Raw genomic sequence first — 19,109 nt, forward strand, 5'->3', positions numbered from 1 at the left:
AAAATTGTAGTAGCAAGCGTATTATAGCAGCCATTTTATTTTAAAAAACATGGATGTGTTAGAAGATTTACCTTGTGGTCCTCTGGACGTTTACAGAAAACGTTCAACTTTCGATTGGAAAAAAATGAGACTTTTCATGGAGGGCGAAAAACTCATTAGATATAAAGTATGCCTTTGTTACTAGTTTTAATAGTTTTTAATTTATTCTTCGATTTTAATAGAAAAGTATGGTAGATACGCTAAAAAGCAATCCGCTTTTTGATCTTAACAGCAACCCTGGTTACCAGACCTTTCAAGAAGAACGAAAACAAGCCATGCTGCGCACGAGGGCTCTTGGAGAGATTGATGAATTTGCCATCGGTACTTTTATCTCTAATTACACGCACCTCGCAGCAAATATGGAGGTTTTATACAGCTGGGACCCCAGTACTGCTCTCAACATTGGCATTAAATTAGCACTTTTCTCTAATGCTATCAAAACGCAAGGTACTGCGGAACATATGTATCTTGCTGAAGCATCTGATAATAATGAGGTAAAAATGTTAAATTTAGGTTAAAAATAGGTTAAGTCTTACTTTGTTTTTCAGTTATTAGGTTGTTTTGCACTGACGGAAGTCGGCCATGGCTCGAACACGAAGTTGATGCGAACACGCGCGACATTCGATAAGGAAACGCAGACTTTTGTAATCCATTCACCGGATTTTGAAGCCGCAAAGTGTTGGGTTGGTTTGTCAGGCCAGCATGCAACCCATGCTGCAGTGTATGCTCAACTCTATACACCAGATGGCGTCTGTCATGGCCTTCATACGTTCGCAATTCAGATTAGGGACTTGACGTCGTTAGTACCTCTTCCAGGCGTGATAATAGCTGATATGGGACCCAAAGGTGGAATGAATGGTGTTGATAATGGGTATGACACAAATTTACATGAATACTTGAATAATTTACTTTACTTACTATTGTGGTTTAGTGTTATCATGTTCAATCAACACCGCGTACCGAAATCCGCACTTCTTAACCGTCATGCTAACGTCTCACAAGATGGCGTATACTTGCCGAAGTTGAAAGATCCCAAAAAATTGTTCAACTCTTCCCATCACTCACTGTCAATGGGAAGAATCAACATTACTTGCATTTGTTCAGCTATGATTGCAAAGTGTGTCACCATTGGTATTCGGTACGCTGCTGTGCGAAAACAATTTGGTCCCGAAGATTGTACTCGAGCTGAGGATGAACTTCCTATTCTTGAGTACCAACTACATGTAAATATATTTATCAATATTAATAATAGTAATACCTAGCCACATTTTGAACTATATTTTGTACAGCAATACAGATTAATTCCGTACTTGGCACATGCCTACGTCTGTAAAGTCCTCTCGTATTTCATTGTCTCTGATAATGTGGAAGCAATCGTAGAGATGTATATGGGCAAGCCGAAACCGAACGCCGCCGCTCGAGGCGTTGAAATCCATGCAATTTCTTGTGCGTCTAAACCCTTTGTGGCTTGGATAGCCCGCGATGCTATTCAGGAGTGCCGCGAAGCATGTGGAGGACATGGATACTTAAAAGCTTCCGGATTGACAGATATGCGTGATGATAACGACGCAACCATTACGTATGAAGGTGAAGGTCATGTTATTATCCAACAAACCAGCAACTGGTTATTGAAATTATGGCCGCAAGTGATGGAACGCAAAGTTATCGATGGTCCTTATGGATCTGTCAATTTTCTTAACAATGCTCAAGAGTTATTCGCCGAAAAGTGTGACTATCATACTATTGAGGAGTTTCTTCAACCGGAGAGTAAATTTTAATTGGTTTTTGGTTCAGAGCACCTTTTTGATTATTTTCATATATTTTAGATGTAATTAAAACATTTCAATGGTTGATATGCCATCTTTTGAAATTGAATTACGAAAGATATCAGCGGAACAAAGCGCAGGGACAAAGTACTCTTGATGCGAAGAATAACAATCAAGCTTTCTTTGGAAAAGATTTAAGCATGGCATACGTACAGGTAAACCTGTTTTGAGTATACATATACAGTAGAATCCGTTTATTATGACTCCGCTTATATTGACCAACCGGTTATTATGACGTACCTACACTACCAAGTTTGGTTTTCATATAAAATTCTGTATAAAAAAAGTCGGATATAATGACTTCGCTTACAGTGACATGTCGCTTATTATGACCCATTTTTAACAGATTATGTCCGGTTATATTGACCAACATGATTCTTTACACCTCCGGTAATGTTCGTTGATACCCGACGACGTTCGACACGTGGCGAACTTTTTATATTTATTGCTACATTTCTTTTATGATTGTCAAATTACTTTTATGTATTTACTATCGGAAAGACCAAATGCTTAAATAATAAATAGAAGCATTCGGGCAGCTGTACCTTGACCACGACTTAATCCGTATTTTCCATTAATCCGAATTTGGCGTGGGTCATTCGACAATCTCAATGCTTTTTAAAAAACAAGAACCGCATTAAGCAATCGTTCAATTCAAATGTTTTGAAACCGAAGAGGCTTCGAAAATCACAAGAAAATTAATTAAATGAAAAAACAAAAGCAGACAAAAATTACAGATTAGGGGAGAGTAGGGTAATGGGAGTCAGCGGGTAATGGGAGTCACCCATATATCCACGAAACAATAGTTACGAGTACCGCGTAAACGGCGTTCCTACCTCCGTTCTGGCCCCCCAGTGCCACCCCCAAAAAATAATGCAAATCGGTGCGTGTATCATTGAGATACGCCAATATTTTATTTTTGAGCTCCGCTGATCTAATTTTACGTCCACGCAAATTAGAATATAAGTGTCGAATATCTTGCAATATTCGAATGAAACTTTTATATAGTCTTAGTTAAACATTCAAAATCGTGATGTGCAGTTCAGATTACATTAATGTTTTGAAGAAATATTTTTTTTGTTTTTTTTTTTCACAATAGTGCAATTGTGGGCAATGGGAGTCATGCGACTCCCAATGGACGTTTTTGTCTTTAGTCCGCTCTAAATGGCCTATAAAAAGCAATGTGACTTATTTTTCAATAGCCTTCATGCAGAAACGATACTGCAGGAAAGTAACAAAACTTATGATTCCTATATTGGCACTGATGACTTATGCCAGGGCGATGGATGAAGATTTGGAAAACTGATGTCTAATGTGCAACTATTAAAAAAAAAAAAAAAAAAACAATTAAATGTGGTTCATAGCACTTCATTTGGGCTATGGGCTCATGTGAAATGCACTGGGTGGGACTTTGCGGAATATTATGTTTGCGATATCTGCTAGATTTCGTTTGATTCCGATTGTCCCCAGGGTGACCACCATTACCCGCATGTCGGTGTAATGGGAGTCAAATCTGTTTTTTTTTTAAACTTTAATAATATCCAAAATTGATTGTCAAAGTGACTGAAAATTATTTCAAATAATAGGTATTTAAGTAAACAATGCTTATAAGCGATTGCAATAAGTATTTTGTTTATAATTTAAATTATATTTGAGTTCTCCCTTAAGTGACCCCCATTACCCTCTTTTACCCTACTTGAAGTAAAAAATTCACTTGTATGTGTTATAATGTGCTGATTATGTGCAATTTTGATTTTGATTTAATATGTATGTATATGTACATATTTACATAAAAAGGGATTTCATTTCACAAAACGCTTTGTATGACGTCCGCTTATTATGACGTGTTTGTCAATTCCCTTCGATGTCATTATAACCGGACTCTACTGTATTCATAACAACACTAATTTAAGTTTTTTTCTTTTAATTACAGCACGTTTTTTTGTTAAAATTCCACACGTTTATCCAACCATGTGAAGATCCAAACATGAAATTGGTGTTGACCCGTTTGGGGGTGCTCTTTGGTCTGTTTCATCTTGAGAAACATGTCGGCCATCTTTATCAAGGTGGATATTTTCAGGGCGACAAGCAGAGAGTTCTTCTTCAGGAAGCCATCTTGTCTTTATGTGCGATGTTAAAGGACGAGGCAGTCACGTTAGTGGACGCTATCGCTCCTGATGATTTTTTGCTGAATTCAGTGTTGGGTAAATCAGACGGATTGGTTTATCAGCGTCTGCAACGGTCTATTTTCACTGGGGAGGGTAATATGAGCAGAGTAAAATGGTGGGATGAGGTAGTGACTAAGAAAAATTCTAAATTGTAAACATCTTGAAAGATAATTACAATAAATATTGTATTATTCAAGTGAGGGGCTGGATAAGTTGAGATAATTGTGTAGAAAATATCAACATTTACAAGAAACCACTGTAGACTTCTTCAAATTTGCATTCTAGCTCTCCAATTCAATGATAGATGGCGTTTTAATAAACTAAGGTGTATTAAAACTTGGTTAATGCGTATTAGTGAAGTTGTTATCAGTGATTGCACATGGAGTTAAGTGGAAAAAAATCGTTTCGGTGTGAGTTCATGCACAGCAGATAGCAGATTTTTTGGTTTTATAAGTGAGTTAGGCGTTTGTTTCTGGTGACACAAGTCCCTGATATACTGATGTTTAAAAAAAAAAAGATTTTATTGATCTCAAAATCTTTCAACAGAAATAAATACACGCCATAAAGTGAATTAGCTTCACAAATCACTTATCGTTAACTTATTGTAGACATAAATTACGTTTTCCAAAAGTTGGGGTTTTGCGTTAGGCGTCGCTCGAAGTTAGTATACCAGTTCTGTATAGTTGTCATAGGCACATATGTAACTGAAGGATCAATTACCATCTGGGACTGTGTCACTGAAAAACTGAGCACATAATTCATGAAGTTGCTCAACATTTTCTGTGCAAATGTAACATAAGCATTGCTCTCTTCTATCCTATGATCTTGCATGTTTGCCAAGGGTTCTAAAACACAAATTGCCATTTTAATATTCTATATTTCTTGATCTGCATTATGAACTTACCAATAGAAATGCCAATTTGTGCATTGTAACAAATAGCTTGCTGCCCAAAAGTTGATGTGTTGTTATAATCTCCCATTTCATGCAACTTTTTCAAAGTAGATATCCTGAAGATTGCTGAAGGTTTCTGATTTGAAATATACCCCAAAGATTGCCAATTGGGTGGAGCATTTGGATCTGGCCAACTGAAGTAAACTAAAAATATCGTACAATAGATTTTTAATTCATTAAATTTATATAGAATACTTTTACCTTGTGCACCAAATCCTTCTGGAAGTGGTACAGCTCCAGTGAGAAAAATGACTATGTGGTTGACATTATCTGCATCTAATATTGTTGTTAAAAATTGTGTCTCACTTGCTTGTTGGAAATCAGTTTGAACCTAAAATTTTCATACAATTAAAATCATATTGAACACAAAAAATAAACAAAAAAACAGAAAATTTACTTACGAGACGTCCAGAAACAATTAGGCCAAACATGTTAAATATTTTATGCAGTAATACTATGCAGTTTTAATTTATTTATTTGCTGAAAAGTGTTCAAGCTGCCGGCAACTCAAAAACTAGACGAATGAATCTTTCAAGCTTTGTTATGGAAGTTCTGGAACTTTCGAATGCATTTTAGGTTAGATATGAATAGATCACGTCAATGAAGATGTTTTTAAAATTGTTAGTACACTTCAATGTTGATTACATTCCACCATATCATACATAATAATAATAATAATAATATTCAAGTACGTTTTGTTTTTAAGGTGTGTATATTTAATTACAAGTATTATATTTGACTATAGTATAGCCCTCTGTATGTGACTTGCTGAACTTACCAACCAGCTGTCTTAAATAATAGACATTCCGCCCTTGACTGCTCTTGCTCTAGCGATGTTCGCTTGTTTTTCACTCGCGATTACTGCTTCCATCGGGGAACGGCCGTGCACATTCGCCGAGTTTTTAGTGCGTTCGGGTGATAACTGAGAAACTTTACGAAACCGTTAGAAATGTGTGTGCGTTCGTGAAGGTGGGCCGCTTCTCGGCGAGGAACACTCGTCTCACCACGAGGTGAGAGGCGAAATTATTCGCTTTTCGCACTCGGTTTCGGGTTTTCTCAACCGACATTGAGAGATCAGGAATCATGGTAAGAAATACATCTATTAATACAAGATAAATATGCAATAGAGATTATTGTAAATGAGATAATAAGGGGTTAATCCAATAGGACTATATTATATTACATTATGTACTTAAAAAGATCTCGAATGTAGTCGAATCTCGTGTCGCCGCTGTTGAAAATAACAAAAATAAACGAAGCCGGCTGTAGGCATGGTGCGTGGTAGTGAGAGGGATAGTATGAGTGGGCTGCAGGCCTGCATACGCAAGTAAGGGCTCGAGCAGCCCTACACGTTGCCAGCAGTCGGCGATCGATATTTTTGTCGAGGTGTGCGTACTATCTGCGATACACCTAAATTTGGAGTATGGTTCTCGGCGCTTCTCATGTTTTGGCCGTCGCTTCCTACTGCAGTGGTGTTTGTTTATCCGGAAATGCAGTTGCATTCGTTAAGCTACCACGCAACCAAGTTTACTCGAACAAATTAGGTACATATGAATTTGTAAAGTTTAGTTTTGAAACCTACAAATACGGAAAATCAGGAAATCAGGAGATGTTATATTGTGGTTTTTTTTGGTATCAAAATTAATTATTTTATTGCATATGCGTATTTTTGCAGTTTTAATTGAGTTTTATTAGCTAATTTGCTAATTTTTGGGATTTGTGGGCTTCTAATTTATTGTGTTTCTATAGAAATATAATATTTGAATTAGTGAGTAGAGAGAGCTCTATTTTATAGCAGATTCCAGTTGGAATTTTATGAAAATTGCATTTTAGTGCCTAGTATTTCTTCTCTTGGCTTCTAAAAATTGTACAAAATTACTTAAATGTATAGAAATGTTATCAAAGAGTGGGTAGGTAAATATACCACAATTAAATTTGATAAAGTATTCCACGAAAATTCGTCGATAATTCAGCTTTTAACTCAATTTTATTGCAAATTCCAGTTGGAATTTAATGCAAATTGCAATTTATCCACAATTTTTGCGTTTTTTGTGTCTAAAAATTGTGTACATTTTACTTAGAAACATGTAATTGATATCAAATTGTGGATTCATACATGTTTCATAAGTCCAAATTAAATTTGACAAAATATTCAACGAAAATTCGTCGGAAATTACATTTTTAACACTTTTTTGTTCACTTTTTCAGGCAAAACATCTTCGTATGTTTTTGTTTTTTACTACAAGCATGAAACGTTTCCAACTTCTGTGTATACGAAGCTCTTTCTATAATCTTTACAAAGTTATCTTTTCACGGTCAACTGCACAAGATATATCTTATTTCAACCGATTGCACATCGACTTAAGCATACAAATACTGAATGTTTACTGAATGTAAAATCAATTCCATTTAATTTAAACAAGTTGCGTTTTTTGTTGCAGGTGATTTTGTGTTATGGCATCCGTACCAGTGTCACAATATGAGGCCCTGAGGGCCGAAATGCGCAATTTGGTGGAACAAGCCCAAAAGGTCCACGAAATTGCCACCCAGGTCATATCAACAACCAGCTCGACCACATCCATCACATCTTCATCAAATCACCAGGTATTTATTCCTCTTGTTTGTGTAAACTTCGCATTGAGTGCGCCATAAAAATTATTGGAATAATTTGCATATTTACATATGACTCATGAAATCCACGCTCGTGCGGCCAAACATTACGCACTAATTAGCATTAACGCCAGTGTAGCGTTAATAGCTATTGCGAATTGCAATTCCAGACATGTAGAAATTGTGTAGCAATGTCACTTCAACAAGTTTTATGGAAAGAAATTATTTTGAATAGTTATTTTGATGGTATTAAGATGCTATCTTTATAGCTATATCATAGCTTAAATAAAAATATACCTTCTCTAATCTACTTTCATTTGTTTCATTGGTATTGGCGTAAAAGTGCTTTCGATCAAATCAGCGGCGGATTTCCTCAAAGCGTATAAAAGGTATTTTAGTAGCGCCTCGGGCACAACTTTTGCTAGATCCGCCTCTGGATAGATCCGAAGAAAGTTTTTCTTGTGAACGTGATTCCGCTGCGAACACAGTTTGATCTATAATTAATTCGACTATTCAGCATCATTTGTTCATTATATATAATTACTCTAAAATAATTTTCCAAATATTAAAACTTTAAAACTAATAAGAAAAATTTGAATGCATGCAAGAATCGAATTCCTTTTATAACAGTTATTAGAGTGCTTGTTATTTATCGCGTGTACGTTAAAAGGTTATTTCGTATGAAGGTCGTGATAAGCAGCAATTGTCAAGGTCATGGCTTCTTGTCTAAGCCCTTTAACACGCAGTTTTCAGGCTTCTTGTGAAGATTAAGCACTGTTTCGTTGACTTGACATGTTCGTATATTTAATATACAATAAAAAAAAAATTGATAAATTAATTCCAACCATTTTCGTGATAGTGTAATATCGCGGGGTTCTTTTTTTATGGGAATAATTTTGGCCCCGTTACTTTGCGAAATGTCAGGACGTATAGTTCGTGATTTTGCAAATGTCATGCAAAACATGCCCTATAATTTAGTTCAGGGGTTGAATAAATTCCTAAAACTACGATTGGCAAAAAGTTTGCTTTTAAGGAAGTGATGCACGCGATTATTTTAGCAATTTAACTACTTATTCCCGGCCTAGGCTTTGAAATTTTACTTGCATATTATTTTTTGCGTGCTAAAAACACATTTGCTTATTTTTTGCGTATTGATTTAGACAGCGTGTCTGTCGCTTCAAGACGTAAATAAATTTACCCGCCGTAAACCATCTCTGAAACTCACTCCGAATCGTTAGTAAGCGGTTGTTAGTAGGCTAATATTGTATCCAGTCTTTCGTCGCTTCTATTCTCGCGGCAGTCGTGCGCGGTTCAGTGACTAGTGCATATCGTGCGAGTGTTGTTCGCCGCGGATTGATGCGTCGGTCGCGTTTAGACAATTTACCTACTTTATAATACCGGATTATTACACCTCATACAACTTTATTCAAGTGTAAAGTGTAAATGATGGAAGATGAAAGTATGAAGTTTCTTTTTTATTGTACGGAATATTTAGATTTTTAACGCGAGTGAAATGTTCGTTGATTAGTTGTGATTTTTTCTTTCTGACTTGAAAAGAAAGTCAGCGTACATTTTAAGTAATTTCAACATATTTTATAAACAAATCTGACAGAAGATGGCAATCGTAAACATGCCACCAGGGAACTAAGAAATATATTAAATACACTTGCGGTAGGCAATACATAAAGATTAACGCGTGACTGCATCACAGCCAGAACGAGAAGAATAAAATTAGAAACACATGTTTTATACACATTTTCTTACCATTGATCTCGTTAGTAGTACACTATAAATTTTAATGCTTTATTATTTTTTGCTCGAGTGTACATATCCACTTTCCGTAGGGGCATCATGCCAAAAATACAAGTAATACTTGTGAATTTATTTTCGAACTTTTGACTATTATCTAGGAGTAAATTATGCAGAAATTCTTTTTTGATTTTTTTCCTCCTTTTTGTGAACATGCGGTAATTTAGTCGCAAAGTCGCTGGAAATAGCACTAATGTACCTCACACGCTCACACATTCTTCAAGTTAAAATTGTAATTTGTAACGCTTAGCGAAGAGGAAGCTGAATCAGACGGAAACCCAAGCACCCGCAGTTAAGTGTACGCACTTAGTTGCGATATTAACGTTACTTACTGCATACTTAGTACTGTTTTTGTGCTTTGCTGGTGCGTGTTTTCATCGTGTGCACTTTGTGTGCACTTTAGTAGCGTTATTTGTGGCTGTAAACGAAATTCCCTGACCGCTTGTTTCAAACATGTGCGCATACAATGCGGTGGAGTGTATTTCAAGCAATATTTCACATTTTATTTGAACTTGAGTGTAGAATGTGTTGGTAAAATCCGTAAACATGCGATTAAAATGATTTTATCATGCTGGCTGCACGCACCAAGTCAATCCGCGCTAATAATAGATGCGACTTCTTTCTCACACTCGCGTGTGTTGCGCGAGTTTTCATTCGCATGCGAATAATTTCGGAGTGTGTGTGGATATATGCAGAACATATTGCAGAGGAACCGTTAGTTGTATTAGCTGACTGGTGCAATGGCACGCGCCGGAAAACGAGCGAAAGCGTGCGAGATCAATATCACCCGAACGTCGCGTCAGGAGCAAGAGCAACCCTCTGTCAGGTTCAAGGCTATTGCATTAAATTTATTATACCTGGGAAGTTGTTACAGCCAAATTAAAGTTTACTTCACCGTTAACGACATGATTTATTATTCATTTGCAATGAAATGCAAGTAAATATGATTGTTAGATTCAATTTTGGCAGAAGTTGCAAATTGTACTCCTACATTCTTCACATTTGTGATGTCTATATAAGAAATAATAAGTAATTATTTCGCCTACAATTTTATGTTAATTTCTTTGTTCGTCTGCTTGCAGATTCACAATGTCTCTAGTACTAGTGTAGGTACGCAGTCTTTCATTTCAACGATTGCCCAACTGAACAAAATGGATTCTACTATTCTTTCTACACAACCACCACCTGAATTAAATGTGAGTTTATAATCGATGTTAATATTTTTATTTCTGTCATATGTCACAATCTGTAACGTCTTACTAAAAGCATTGGATTATACAATTTTATTATACAGTTTATATTATGTTATTGATCATGAAAGTACTAAAATAGCATTTAATCTGATGTAAAATTGAAATTTTACTTCATTTTAGTATGATGTTGATGGAGTTCACAGTGAAGATGAATATGGACGAACATCTAGCACACAAATGTCTGTTAGTAGCGAACCAGTGGCACATGCAAACCACCAGAATAATCTCTACCACGGCACATGGCCGGTGGAAAGAACCAGCATGTGGGCATCGGATCCATCCAATTTGAATCCTGATGGTAGTCCGAGACCAGCGAACACTCATATTAATATTGTAAGTTTATTATTAATTTTACTGTATATACACTTCGTAATAAAATATTAATTCAATGTGCAGGATCAAGCAAGTGTGCTGAGTTTCGCATCAAGTTCAGGTGGTGCTCCTTTAGATCGAGTCCTTGGAAGTCCGGATCGCTTAACACGACGTTCAATGCAACAGTTGGAAGCCAAAGTCGACATGGTCTACAGTCTGCTAGCAATGCTCGGCGGTCAGGAACATGCGGATATGGGTGACACCCTCCTCGCGTTAAGCACCAGTCCGGAAAGCTGCCTCGCAATGAGGCAATCAGGTATTGAGTTATAATCAATGCGCAGTCATAGACAATTGAACATGAACCCTGACGATGTGTGTGTTGTTCATACAGGTTGTATACCATTATTAGTTCAGTTGGTGCAGTCAGATAAGGATTTCGAGACGCGTAAGAAGGCATCACAGGCCCTGCACAATTTGATCTACGCCCAACCTGATGAGAAAACCCGGAAGAGAGAAGTGCGAGTTTTAAAACTGCTCGAGCAGACGAGCGGTTATGTGGAGGCACTCAAAAACAATACAGAGTTTACCATTAGTTCTTCCTCGTCGACGTCCGAATCGTCGGAGCAATCGGACGAAAAACACCCGGTTGCAATAATCGCTAATTTAATGAAGCATTCCTTCGACGAAGGGCATCGTCAAGCGATATGCCAACTGGGCGGCATACAAGTTATCGCTTCATTAGTCGAGACCGAGCACACATTACACGGTAACGCCCACGATAACACCGCGTGTATTTTAATGCGTCGCTACGCTTGTATGGCGCTGACAAATTTAACGTTTGGCGATTCGGGTAACAAAGCCCTTCTGTGTTCGCACAGAGAATTCATGCGTGCGTTGGTTGTTCAATTGCAAAGCCTCAGTGATGAACTGCGACAGGTTACTGCGAGTGTCCTGCGTAATTTGTCATGGCGCGCTGATCAATCCAGTAAAGAGATTTTGCGAGAAGTTGGCACGGTTACTGGTTTGATGAAAGCTGGCATGGCCACTACAAAAGAGAATACGCTAAAATCGATTTTATCTGCGTTGTGGAATTTATCGGCGCATTGCACTGAAAATAAGTTGGAAATTTGCGCGGTTGAAAATGGACTGGGCTTCCTTGTCAATATGCTTTCGTACAAGGCACCGTCTTCCTCATTAACCATTAATGAAAATGCTGGCGGGATTTTGCGTAATATTTCAAGCCAAATTGCAGTGCGCGATGATTATCGCGAAATATTAAGAAAGCACAATTGCTTGCAAATGCTGTTAGAGCAACTGAAAAGTCCGAGTTTAACGATTGTTAGTAATGCTTGCGGTACTTTGTGGAATTTGTCGGCCAAAAATCAAATTGATCAAGAAGCGTTGTGGCAAATGGGAGCGCCTGCTATGCTTCGGAGTTTGAATCATTCAAAACATAAAATGATTGCAACGGGCTCAAGTGCAGCATTGAAAAATCTTCTGAATTCACGCCCGTCGCACAGTTTGTTGCCACAAATGGATTCAACCGCTCGTGCGATGGATCTACCGGCTTTGCCTACGCTGGGGGCGCGAAAACAAAAAGCTCTCATGCGTGATTTGGACCAAAATCTATCGGAGACGTTTGAGAACATTGAACGTGACTCGCCTACAAAACTACAACGCGATGAAAAGCTATTATTCGATAAAGCAATGCTTCAAAAACAGCGATCGGCGACCAAAGACAAGATTGGTACACGTACCGAAAGTCATGAATTCGGCACGCATGTCAATCTTGGCTATGACAACGAATTGGTAGACGGATTCGCAAGTTTAAACTTAAGCGAACCATCAACGAGTTTTAATAAATCGCAGTTGTATGGTAGTTCGAGTTTAGTATACATGAGCAATCGCGAGAACAAAAGTTACCGAAACTATGCTAGTAATTATACGGAGGAACAAGAGTCAGAACAACCAATTGACTACAGTCGGAAGTATTCAGAAAGTCAAAAGAAGACTTCCAACGGTGCAGCGTTTTCAAATGATGACGCAAAGAGTGAAACTGAAAAAGAAAAGTCTTACGATGGCATTTACGCCGAGACTGACTTGGACCAACCTACCGATTATTCCTTGAGATACGCTGAAGATGATTCCGACTCGGACTGTAGCAAGAAAGTATCTGAATTTGTGCAAGACACAATCAAAACTTATTACACCGAAGGTACGCCATATGAAACGCCGATCAATTTTAGTACGGCCACGTCAATGTCTGATTTACGATGTGTGGACATAGACAACGATAAATCTAAAGATCGCAACAAGGAGACCAAAGCACCAACGCTCTCTCATTTGGACGAAAAAGATCATTGTTCGGTTGAGGATATAACCGATCTGGAAAACGTCAAATGCGATTCTAGAATACCGGCTATGCCTAACAGCGAATTTAGTTCGGGGTTAATGTCGCCAGAAAAACCTGTAAATTATTGCGAAGAAGGTACGCCCGGATACTTTTCGCGTGTTAGCTCCTTTGGATCACTTACATCTATTCCGGTAAATCAAGAAACAAAGCCAAAAGAACCTATGACACCTCCGAGGGTAACACACGAAGAAACAAAGAAGGTGCCTGCTTCATCCGCAGAATCAAAGGCTGTAAAGTTTGGCACAAGCGTGAATTATGCTGAACAAACACCGTTGATGTTTTCGCGTTCGAGCAGTTTGGCGTCATTGGATAGCGTCGAACAGCATTCAATACACGATGATCGTAGTTCAGTGGTATCGGACTTTAGTCGTTTGACCAGCGGTATTGTATCACCCAGTGAATTACCGGATAGTCCTACGCAGACAGTGCCGCCAAGTCCTCGGCCACGCAAAGCTATCGACTATCCGTCTACGTCTAGATTTGGCAATAGGGATGTTCGACCACAACCTGCACCTAGAAATCTGATACAGAAACCTAGCGTGTTTGAGGATAACGTAACTAAGTTCAAAGAGGAAAGCACGCCAGCACAATTTTCAACTGCTACAAGCATTAGTAGTCTGACAATTGACGATCAAGATGAGCCAGTTTGCGGCGATATTGTGGTGAGTTTGGTGCAAGTTTCAATTACTACCTTTATAAAAATTGATATCAAATGTTTAATCATACTGGAGGTAGTTTATATTTAATCTCAAGTAATCTAACTGATAAAGACTGGTTTTATTGCTTAGAATCGACGAGAAAATAAGCCAGAAACGCCATTGCTGACAGAGGAGGATATTGAGAAGCAAGACGTGCAGGAGAAGCCAGACAGCAGCTCCGAGTTCAACGAACAACTATCAGAAAACGACGAGGACGATGACATCTTGGCTGATTGCATAAATATTGGAATGCAGAACAATAGGTACGTACAAAGGGTAACTTTATCAGTTAGATAATATATTTACACGAAAATATTACTCCTAGACATAGGCAGACCAAAACTGGTAGTCAGCATGAGTCATCATCTAAAATTCCCTCGTTGAACAATTTGAAATCCTCGCATGGACGTCCGCACGGCAGTGGCATTCCGATACCTAGGAGCGGCATTCCGACTCCACGATCGATTGTTTCGGGCGCAAGTGCAAGTAGAAGTGCGACTAATGCAACTGCACTGAACGCTGATTGTATGCGAACTTATTACACGGAAGATACGCCCGCGGTTCTAAGCCATGCGGGTTCTAACTCCGATTTGAGTGTGTTATCTATGCAGACTGACAACAAGTCGCGCAAAGACTACCTGTCGGATGACAGTAGCAACCTGTCCGGCGACAACGACAACATTTTGGCCGAATGCATTCAGTCTGGAATGCCAAAGGCGAAATCTGCGCAAGTCTTACCAAAACGACAGACCTCGACAAGAAATTTATCGACGAGCACACCAATTAAACCGTTTACGAGGGAAAATCTTCCAGAGCGTAAAAATACCATTCCTTCGTATTTAGGCGCGAGGGATGAAGTTGCAAACTTTGAGGTCGAAAATAGTCCGTGTCAGTTTTCTCTTCGGTCTAGTTTGAGTGATCTTACGGTCGATGGAAGTGTGGCTGGAGGTGTCAGGTATAGTTATTTGAACTTGTAATTATATATATATATATATATATATATATATATATATATATATATATTTATTTTATGTATATTGCTTTGTTTATTTAGAACTTTGGGTGAAGGCGAAACAGATCCGAACAGTCCAACGACTGGAGTTACCAGAAAGAGTACGAATTTGAATGCTCCGGGTCCTAGTACGGCATTGCACAATACAACTGGTACTTCCTGCAATACAACCAACGAATTATCGCGCCAAGAATCTTTGTCTTCCTTAAGCGTGGAATCTTTTGGCTCGGTGGAAACAGAACAAGCGCTTTTGGAGCAGTGCATATCGTCCGGTATGCCTAAGAGTAAACATACTGTTACACCGAACAAAAATCAGGACAAACCTATTGGCGTCGCGACAAAACACTTCAATAAACATGCGGAATATTCAAATCGGGTCCCAAATACTGCCTCGGAAAAGGAAAACGAACGGAGCAGTGAACTTAAGTCGTCGATTTCAAAAAACGTGAATGCTGCGTCTGCTGTCGGGAGCACAAAACAAGCAAGTCCTCAACCGACCGCCCTCCAGGCAACAGACGTCGGCGCAAACACACCAAATCCAGGTCACGAAATCGCAAGTCCGAAAGCGGCGACGAAGATGTTAGCATCGCCCGGCAACAACAACACGCTGTTAGACCAGAACGGTCCGCATCCAGTAGTCGATCAGAGTTTCCACGATATATCACTGGTCAAATCATCGCATACCGAAGAGAACTTATTGACCGCTCTAACGAAGAGTGGCTGTGATAAATCATTAGGGAAGTTTTTGGAGAATAGTATTAGCAATTCGTCATATTCCAATTCTGATAATTGTGCCAATTTGGATAAGTCCGATGAAGAAATTAAGTCGACTAATGGTGGAGCGCTAGTTGATAGTCGAATGTTAGATCCTGACGCAATGATAGAATCTTTGGATAGATTTACTGCGGAGCTAGTTTCACAGGCGACTATAAATAAAGAAGAAAACAAATGCAGCACGTCGGTTAATGAAGGAGATACTTGGAACGAAGACGTCACGTTTCCAAGTATCTCTGGTAGTGTACCGAACGTGATTACGTTCAGCGACAAACCGGACGCACCCCAGCCGGCTGTGAATATTCTTGATGTGTTGGATGGTCCCGGTTCGAATGATTTCTCATCGCTGAACACTAGCACTATGACAGAGTCCACACTCATTGCAATGGAGGCGACTAAAATGGCTCTCACCTTCCAAAATGAAGCCGATATGTCGAGAAGCACAATCAGCAATGCATCTCTTGAGCTGGATCAGGTGCAACCACCATCCCACATGAATTCTATTAGCAGCGCGGTGGAAACACCGCCGAGGAGTCCCAGAACAACGCGAAAACGTTCTCTACCAGCCGGATTAATGGTTCGTAGGGCGTTAAGTAACTCGTTGAATCAAGTGGGGAGTTTAGAGAGCTTGGTAGGTAATAACAGCGTCACCAATTTGGAACAGATGAATCCGCCGTCACTTTTAGCCGAAGTGAACGATATGGATGGAAGTTTAATAAGCGTGGCAAGTATACCGAGCGATAATGCCGATTATCAACACAGTTACGGTAGATTCGCGCATGTCGAGCAACCGAATCCAATTTTCAACGTTAAACAACCGGCAAATATGCTGCATTTAATGACGAACCATTCAAACGCTAATAGCATTAGTAATTTGGAAAATATCAATCCACCGTCGTTATTCGATGAAGTCACTGATTTGTGCAACTCTTTAGCTGATGTGACTACCAATTTTGAAACGGCTGAAGTGTTTGATGATTGTACTACTTATCAGCAAACTGAGGACGATGCTACTGAGTTTTCGGATGCGAATAGTATAACACCGATTCAATCCGATGTTAGCAGTGCGGAGTCAACGCCCAAGAAAAATCGTGTCTTGACGCCACGAGAACGACGCTGCATAGATAAAGAGCGCTACCGGACTTATACGGTAGATGCTGATAAAATTATGACTCAGGATGATGATTCCGCCGCCGAAGATTTTCATACTGTGTGCGCGGATACGTTTACGAGCGCAGATCCCGATAGCTTTAAAACTGTTGCAGAAACGTATTCAACCGCAACATTCACTCGTAGTCCAAAAAAATTGACGCCTAAAGAACGTAGACAACAAGATCAAGCTAGATTTCAAACTCAGGTACGTTTTGTGTGTGTGTTGTGTAATAATCCACATAATGTAATGTATTGCTTTTTGTTTAGGTATTATCCAGGCCAAATGTTCCTTCTGTAATTACTGAACCAACAACCGCATTGACCACTCCTGCACCGGCTATTGATGATCAACCGAAAAGTAAAATTGGTGTTCGCAAACAACATTTGCTTCAAAGACGACACGAAAATAAGGAGCGTTTTAAGACTCAAACAATATCAACGACTACGTCAAATTTGACTGCGCCTTCCACCATCGCATTGGGTGCCGCTGGGCAGCCGAGTGCTGATGTGTTACAATTACTGCAACATGAAGCTCGAGTTGTCTTAAACTCATTAAACGAAACTAGAACTGACGAACTGTTGGATGAAACATTAAGTTTAGTGTCAAATGACGACGACTCCGAGCCGAATTCTCGATGTTCTATCTCCTATAGAACATACCGCAAGAGTTCCAGCACTTCTTCAGGCCATATACCAGTTATACCAGCGGCATCGCCAAGGCGATCTGTTTCTTGTGATCGTAATGAAAATCATGACCAATCTAACGATGAACAAGAAGATCCGGAAGAAAATCGCACAACTGATCTCAAGACATTTGGAAAACCAAAAATTGTCAAACCCAGTGATAATCCTCAGCCAGTTGTTGAAGCTGAGGTGCAAGATAAAGCAATTCGAGGGCGGCGAAAACCACTTTATTCGAGGCCATTAAAATCAAATCCGGTGCGTGCTGTAACACCGCCAAGTCAGACAAAACTTCTTGCAAAACCACCCATGGCGCAGCCAAAATTGCAAAAGGCAAAAACAACTATCAATACACCGTTACAACGCGAAGGAACATTTACCAAAGATGAGAAAAAGAACAGCAAAATTCCGAGTGCCATACCGAAAGCAGCATCAACATCGCGTATTGCTAGACCGAACGGCACCACAATGGGTACGCAGATACGTAGTAAATTACCCAGTTTAGGAGGAAGAAGTGGTTTGGTAAAGAGTGCCAGCTCGGATCGCGCTAATAAACCCCTGAATCGTGTGTATCAAAGATCGCCGAGCGCTGACAGTCGTGTCACACCGTCATCAACAACAGTGAAAACCCAATTGTCTCCAGCATCAACTCCTAAAAATGGCGCTGTGCGAAAAACAACCGATAAGAAACCTGCAATTAATAATGCAGCTGCCGGTTTGAACGGTTTAAATGCTAGTGGAAAGCAAATAACAAGTCGCATTGCCAGCTTGTGGAAGCAAGTTGAGGAGAGTAAGAAACAACCTCTTAAGAAAGATACCCGCGTGTGGATTCAAGCAAACACCGCACCCCAGAGTGAAATTGTGCCCAGTACCACAACAAATTGATAAAATATTATTTTTAATTCAATTGTGGATTCTATTCTTATTCGAGACAACAATGCTTAGCATACCAGTTGTTCCTTAAGCATTTACAAAACGAATATAATATCTTCAACGATATTATACTCTTTATATGGAACTTCAAGTCAGGTTTGAAGCGGATCTTCATGTAGATGAAATATAGTTTCATTTATATTGCAACTTAATACTTTAAATAACTATTATACATATACATATTTATATAGTTTAATTAACATATTGTTTTAGCACAATATGTTAATTAGAATTATTCAGTAACTAAAGAGTTTGCCTTTGGTATCATCGTAATGTAATCAGTTTCATGCATCGCACGTAAATTTATAAGATAATTCTAGTCCAATTCCAAGTTGTGCAAAGACTGTATGTAATGAGTACATTTATTATTATTAATATACTATGTACAATAATCAAAATCAAATAAATTGTAAAGAAACAACAGTGTTTGTGTATAAACAAAGTTTTATGTTCTCTTTTTTTTTGGGTTGCGGGCTA

At 38.9% G+C, this 19,109-nt stretch overlaps 3 protein-coding genes across 4 annotated transcripts; 2 read left to right on the plus strand and 1 right to left on the minus strand.

The window, feature by feature from the left end:
• The first annotated feature begins 49 nt into the window (after positions 1–49).
• On the plus strand, positions 50–4,230 carry LOC135800799 (peroxisomal acyl-coenzyme A oxidase 3-like). The gene is made up of 7 exons (XM_065314122.1): positions 50–166; positions 222–533; positions 588–910; positions 971–1,262; positions 1,329–1,806; positions 1,866–2,020; positions 3,799–4,230. Exons 1-7 carry the CDS (start codon positions 50–52, stop codon positions 4,186–4,188), a joined length of 2,067 nt encoding a protein of 688 aa, XP_065170194.1. The 3' UTR covers positions 4,189–4,230.
• A 300-nt stretch (positions 4,231–4,530) lies between these two features.
• On the minus strand, positions 4,531–5,891 carry LOC135800073 (protein OPI10 homolog). Its single transcript, XM_065313172.1, has 5 exons — positions 5,764–5,891; positions 5,387–5,543; positions 5,187–5,316; positions 4,938–5,129; positions 4,531–4,878 (listed from the first exon to the last, which is right to left on the minus strand). Exons 2-5 carry the CDS (start codon positions 5,414–5,416, stop codon positions 4,649–4,651), a joined length of 582 nt encoding a protein of 193 aa, XP_065169244.1. The 5' UTR covers positions 5,417–5,543; positions 5,764–5,891; the 3' UTR covers positions 4,531–4,648.
• Positions 5,892–5,931: 40 nt separating this feature from the next.
• On the plus strand, positions 5,932–19,053 carry LOC135800072 (adenomatous polyposis coli protein-like). Of its 2 annotated transcripts, XM_065313170.1 has the most exons (10): positions 5,932–6,071; positions 7,427–7,589; positions 10,487–10,600; positions 10,778–10,990; positions 11,054–11,285; positions 11,361–14,044; positions 14,171–14,343; positions 14,406–15,035; positions 15,135–17,223; positions 17,286–19,053. In XM_065313170.1, the coding sequence occupies exons 2-10, from the start codon at positions 7,440–7,442 to the stop codon at positions 18,582–18,584; spliced, it is 7,584 nt and encodes a 2,527-aa protein (XP_065169242.1). In that variant the 5' UTR covers positions 5,932–6,071; positions 7,427–7,439; the 3' UTR covers positions 18,585–19,053. The 2 variants fall into 2 exon arrangements, with proteins under 2 accessions (XP_065169242.1, XP_065169243.1); XM_065313171.1 differs by lacking the exons at positions 5,932–6,071; positions 7,427–7,589 and adding an exon at positions 8,906–9,054.
• Positions 19,054–19,109: the final 56 nt, after the last annotated feature.

Source organism: Atheta coriaria, unplaced genomic scaffold (genome assembly GCF_025399875.1).
Source record: "Atheta coriaria isolate IRGN ID8LTWV9N9 unplaced genomic scaffold, Caltech_Dcor_3.1 hic_scaffold_10_pilon, whole genome shotgun sequence".
NCBI lineage: Eukaryota > Metazoa > Arthropoda > Insecta > Coleoptera > Staphylinidae > Dalotia > Dalotia coriaria.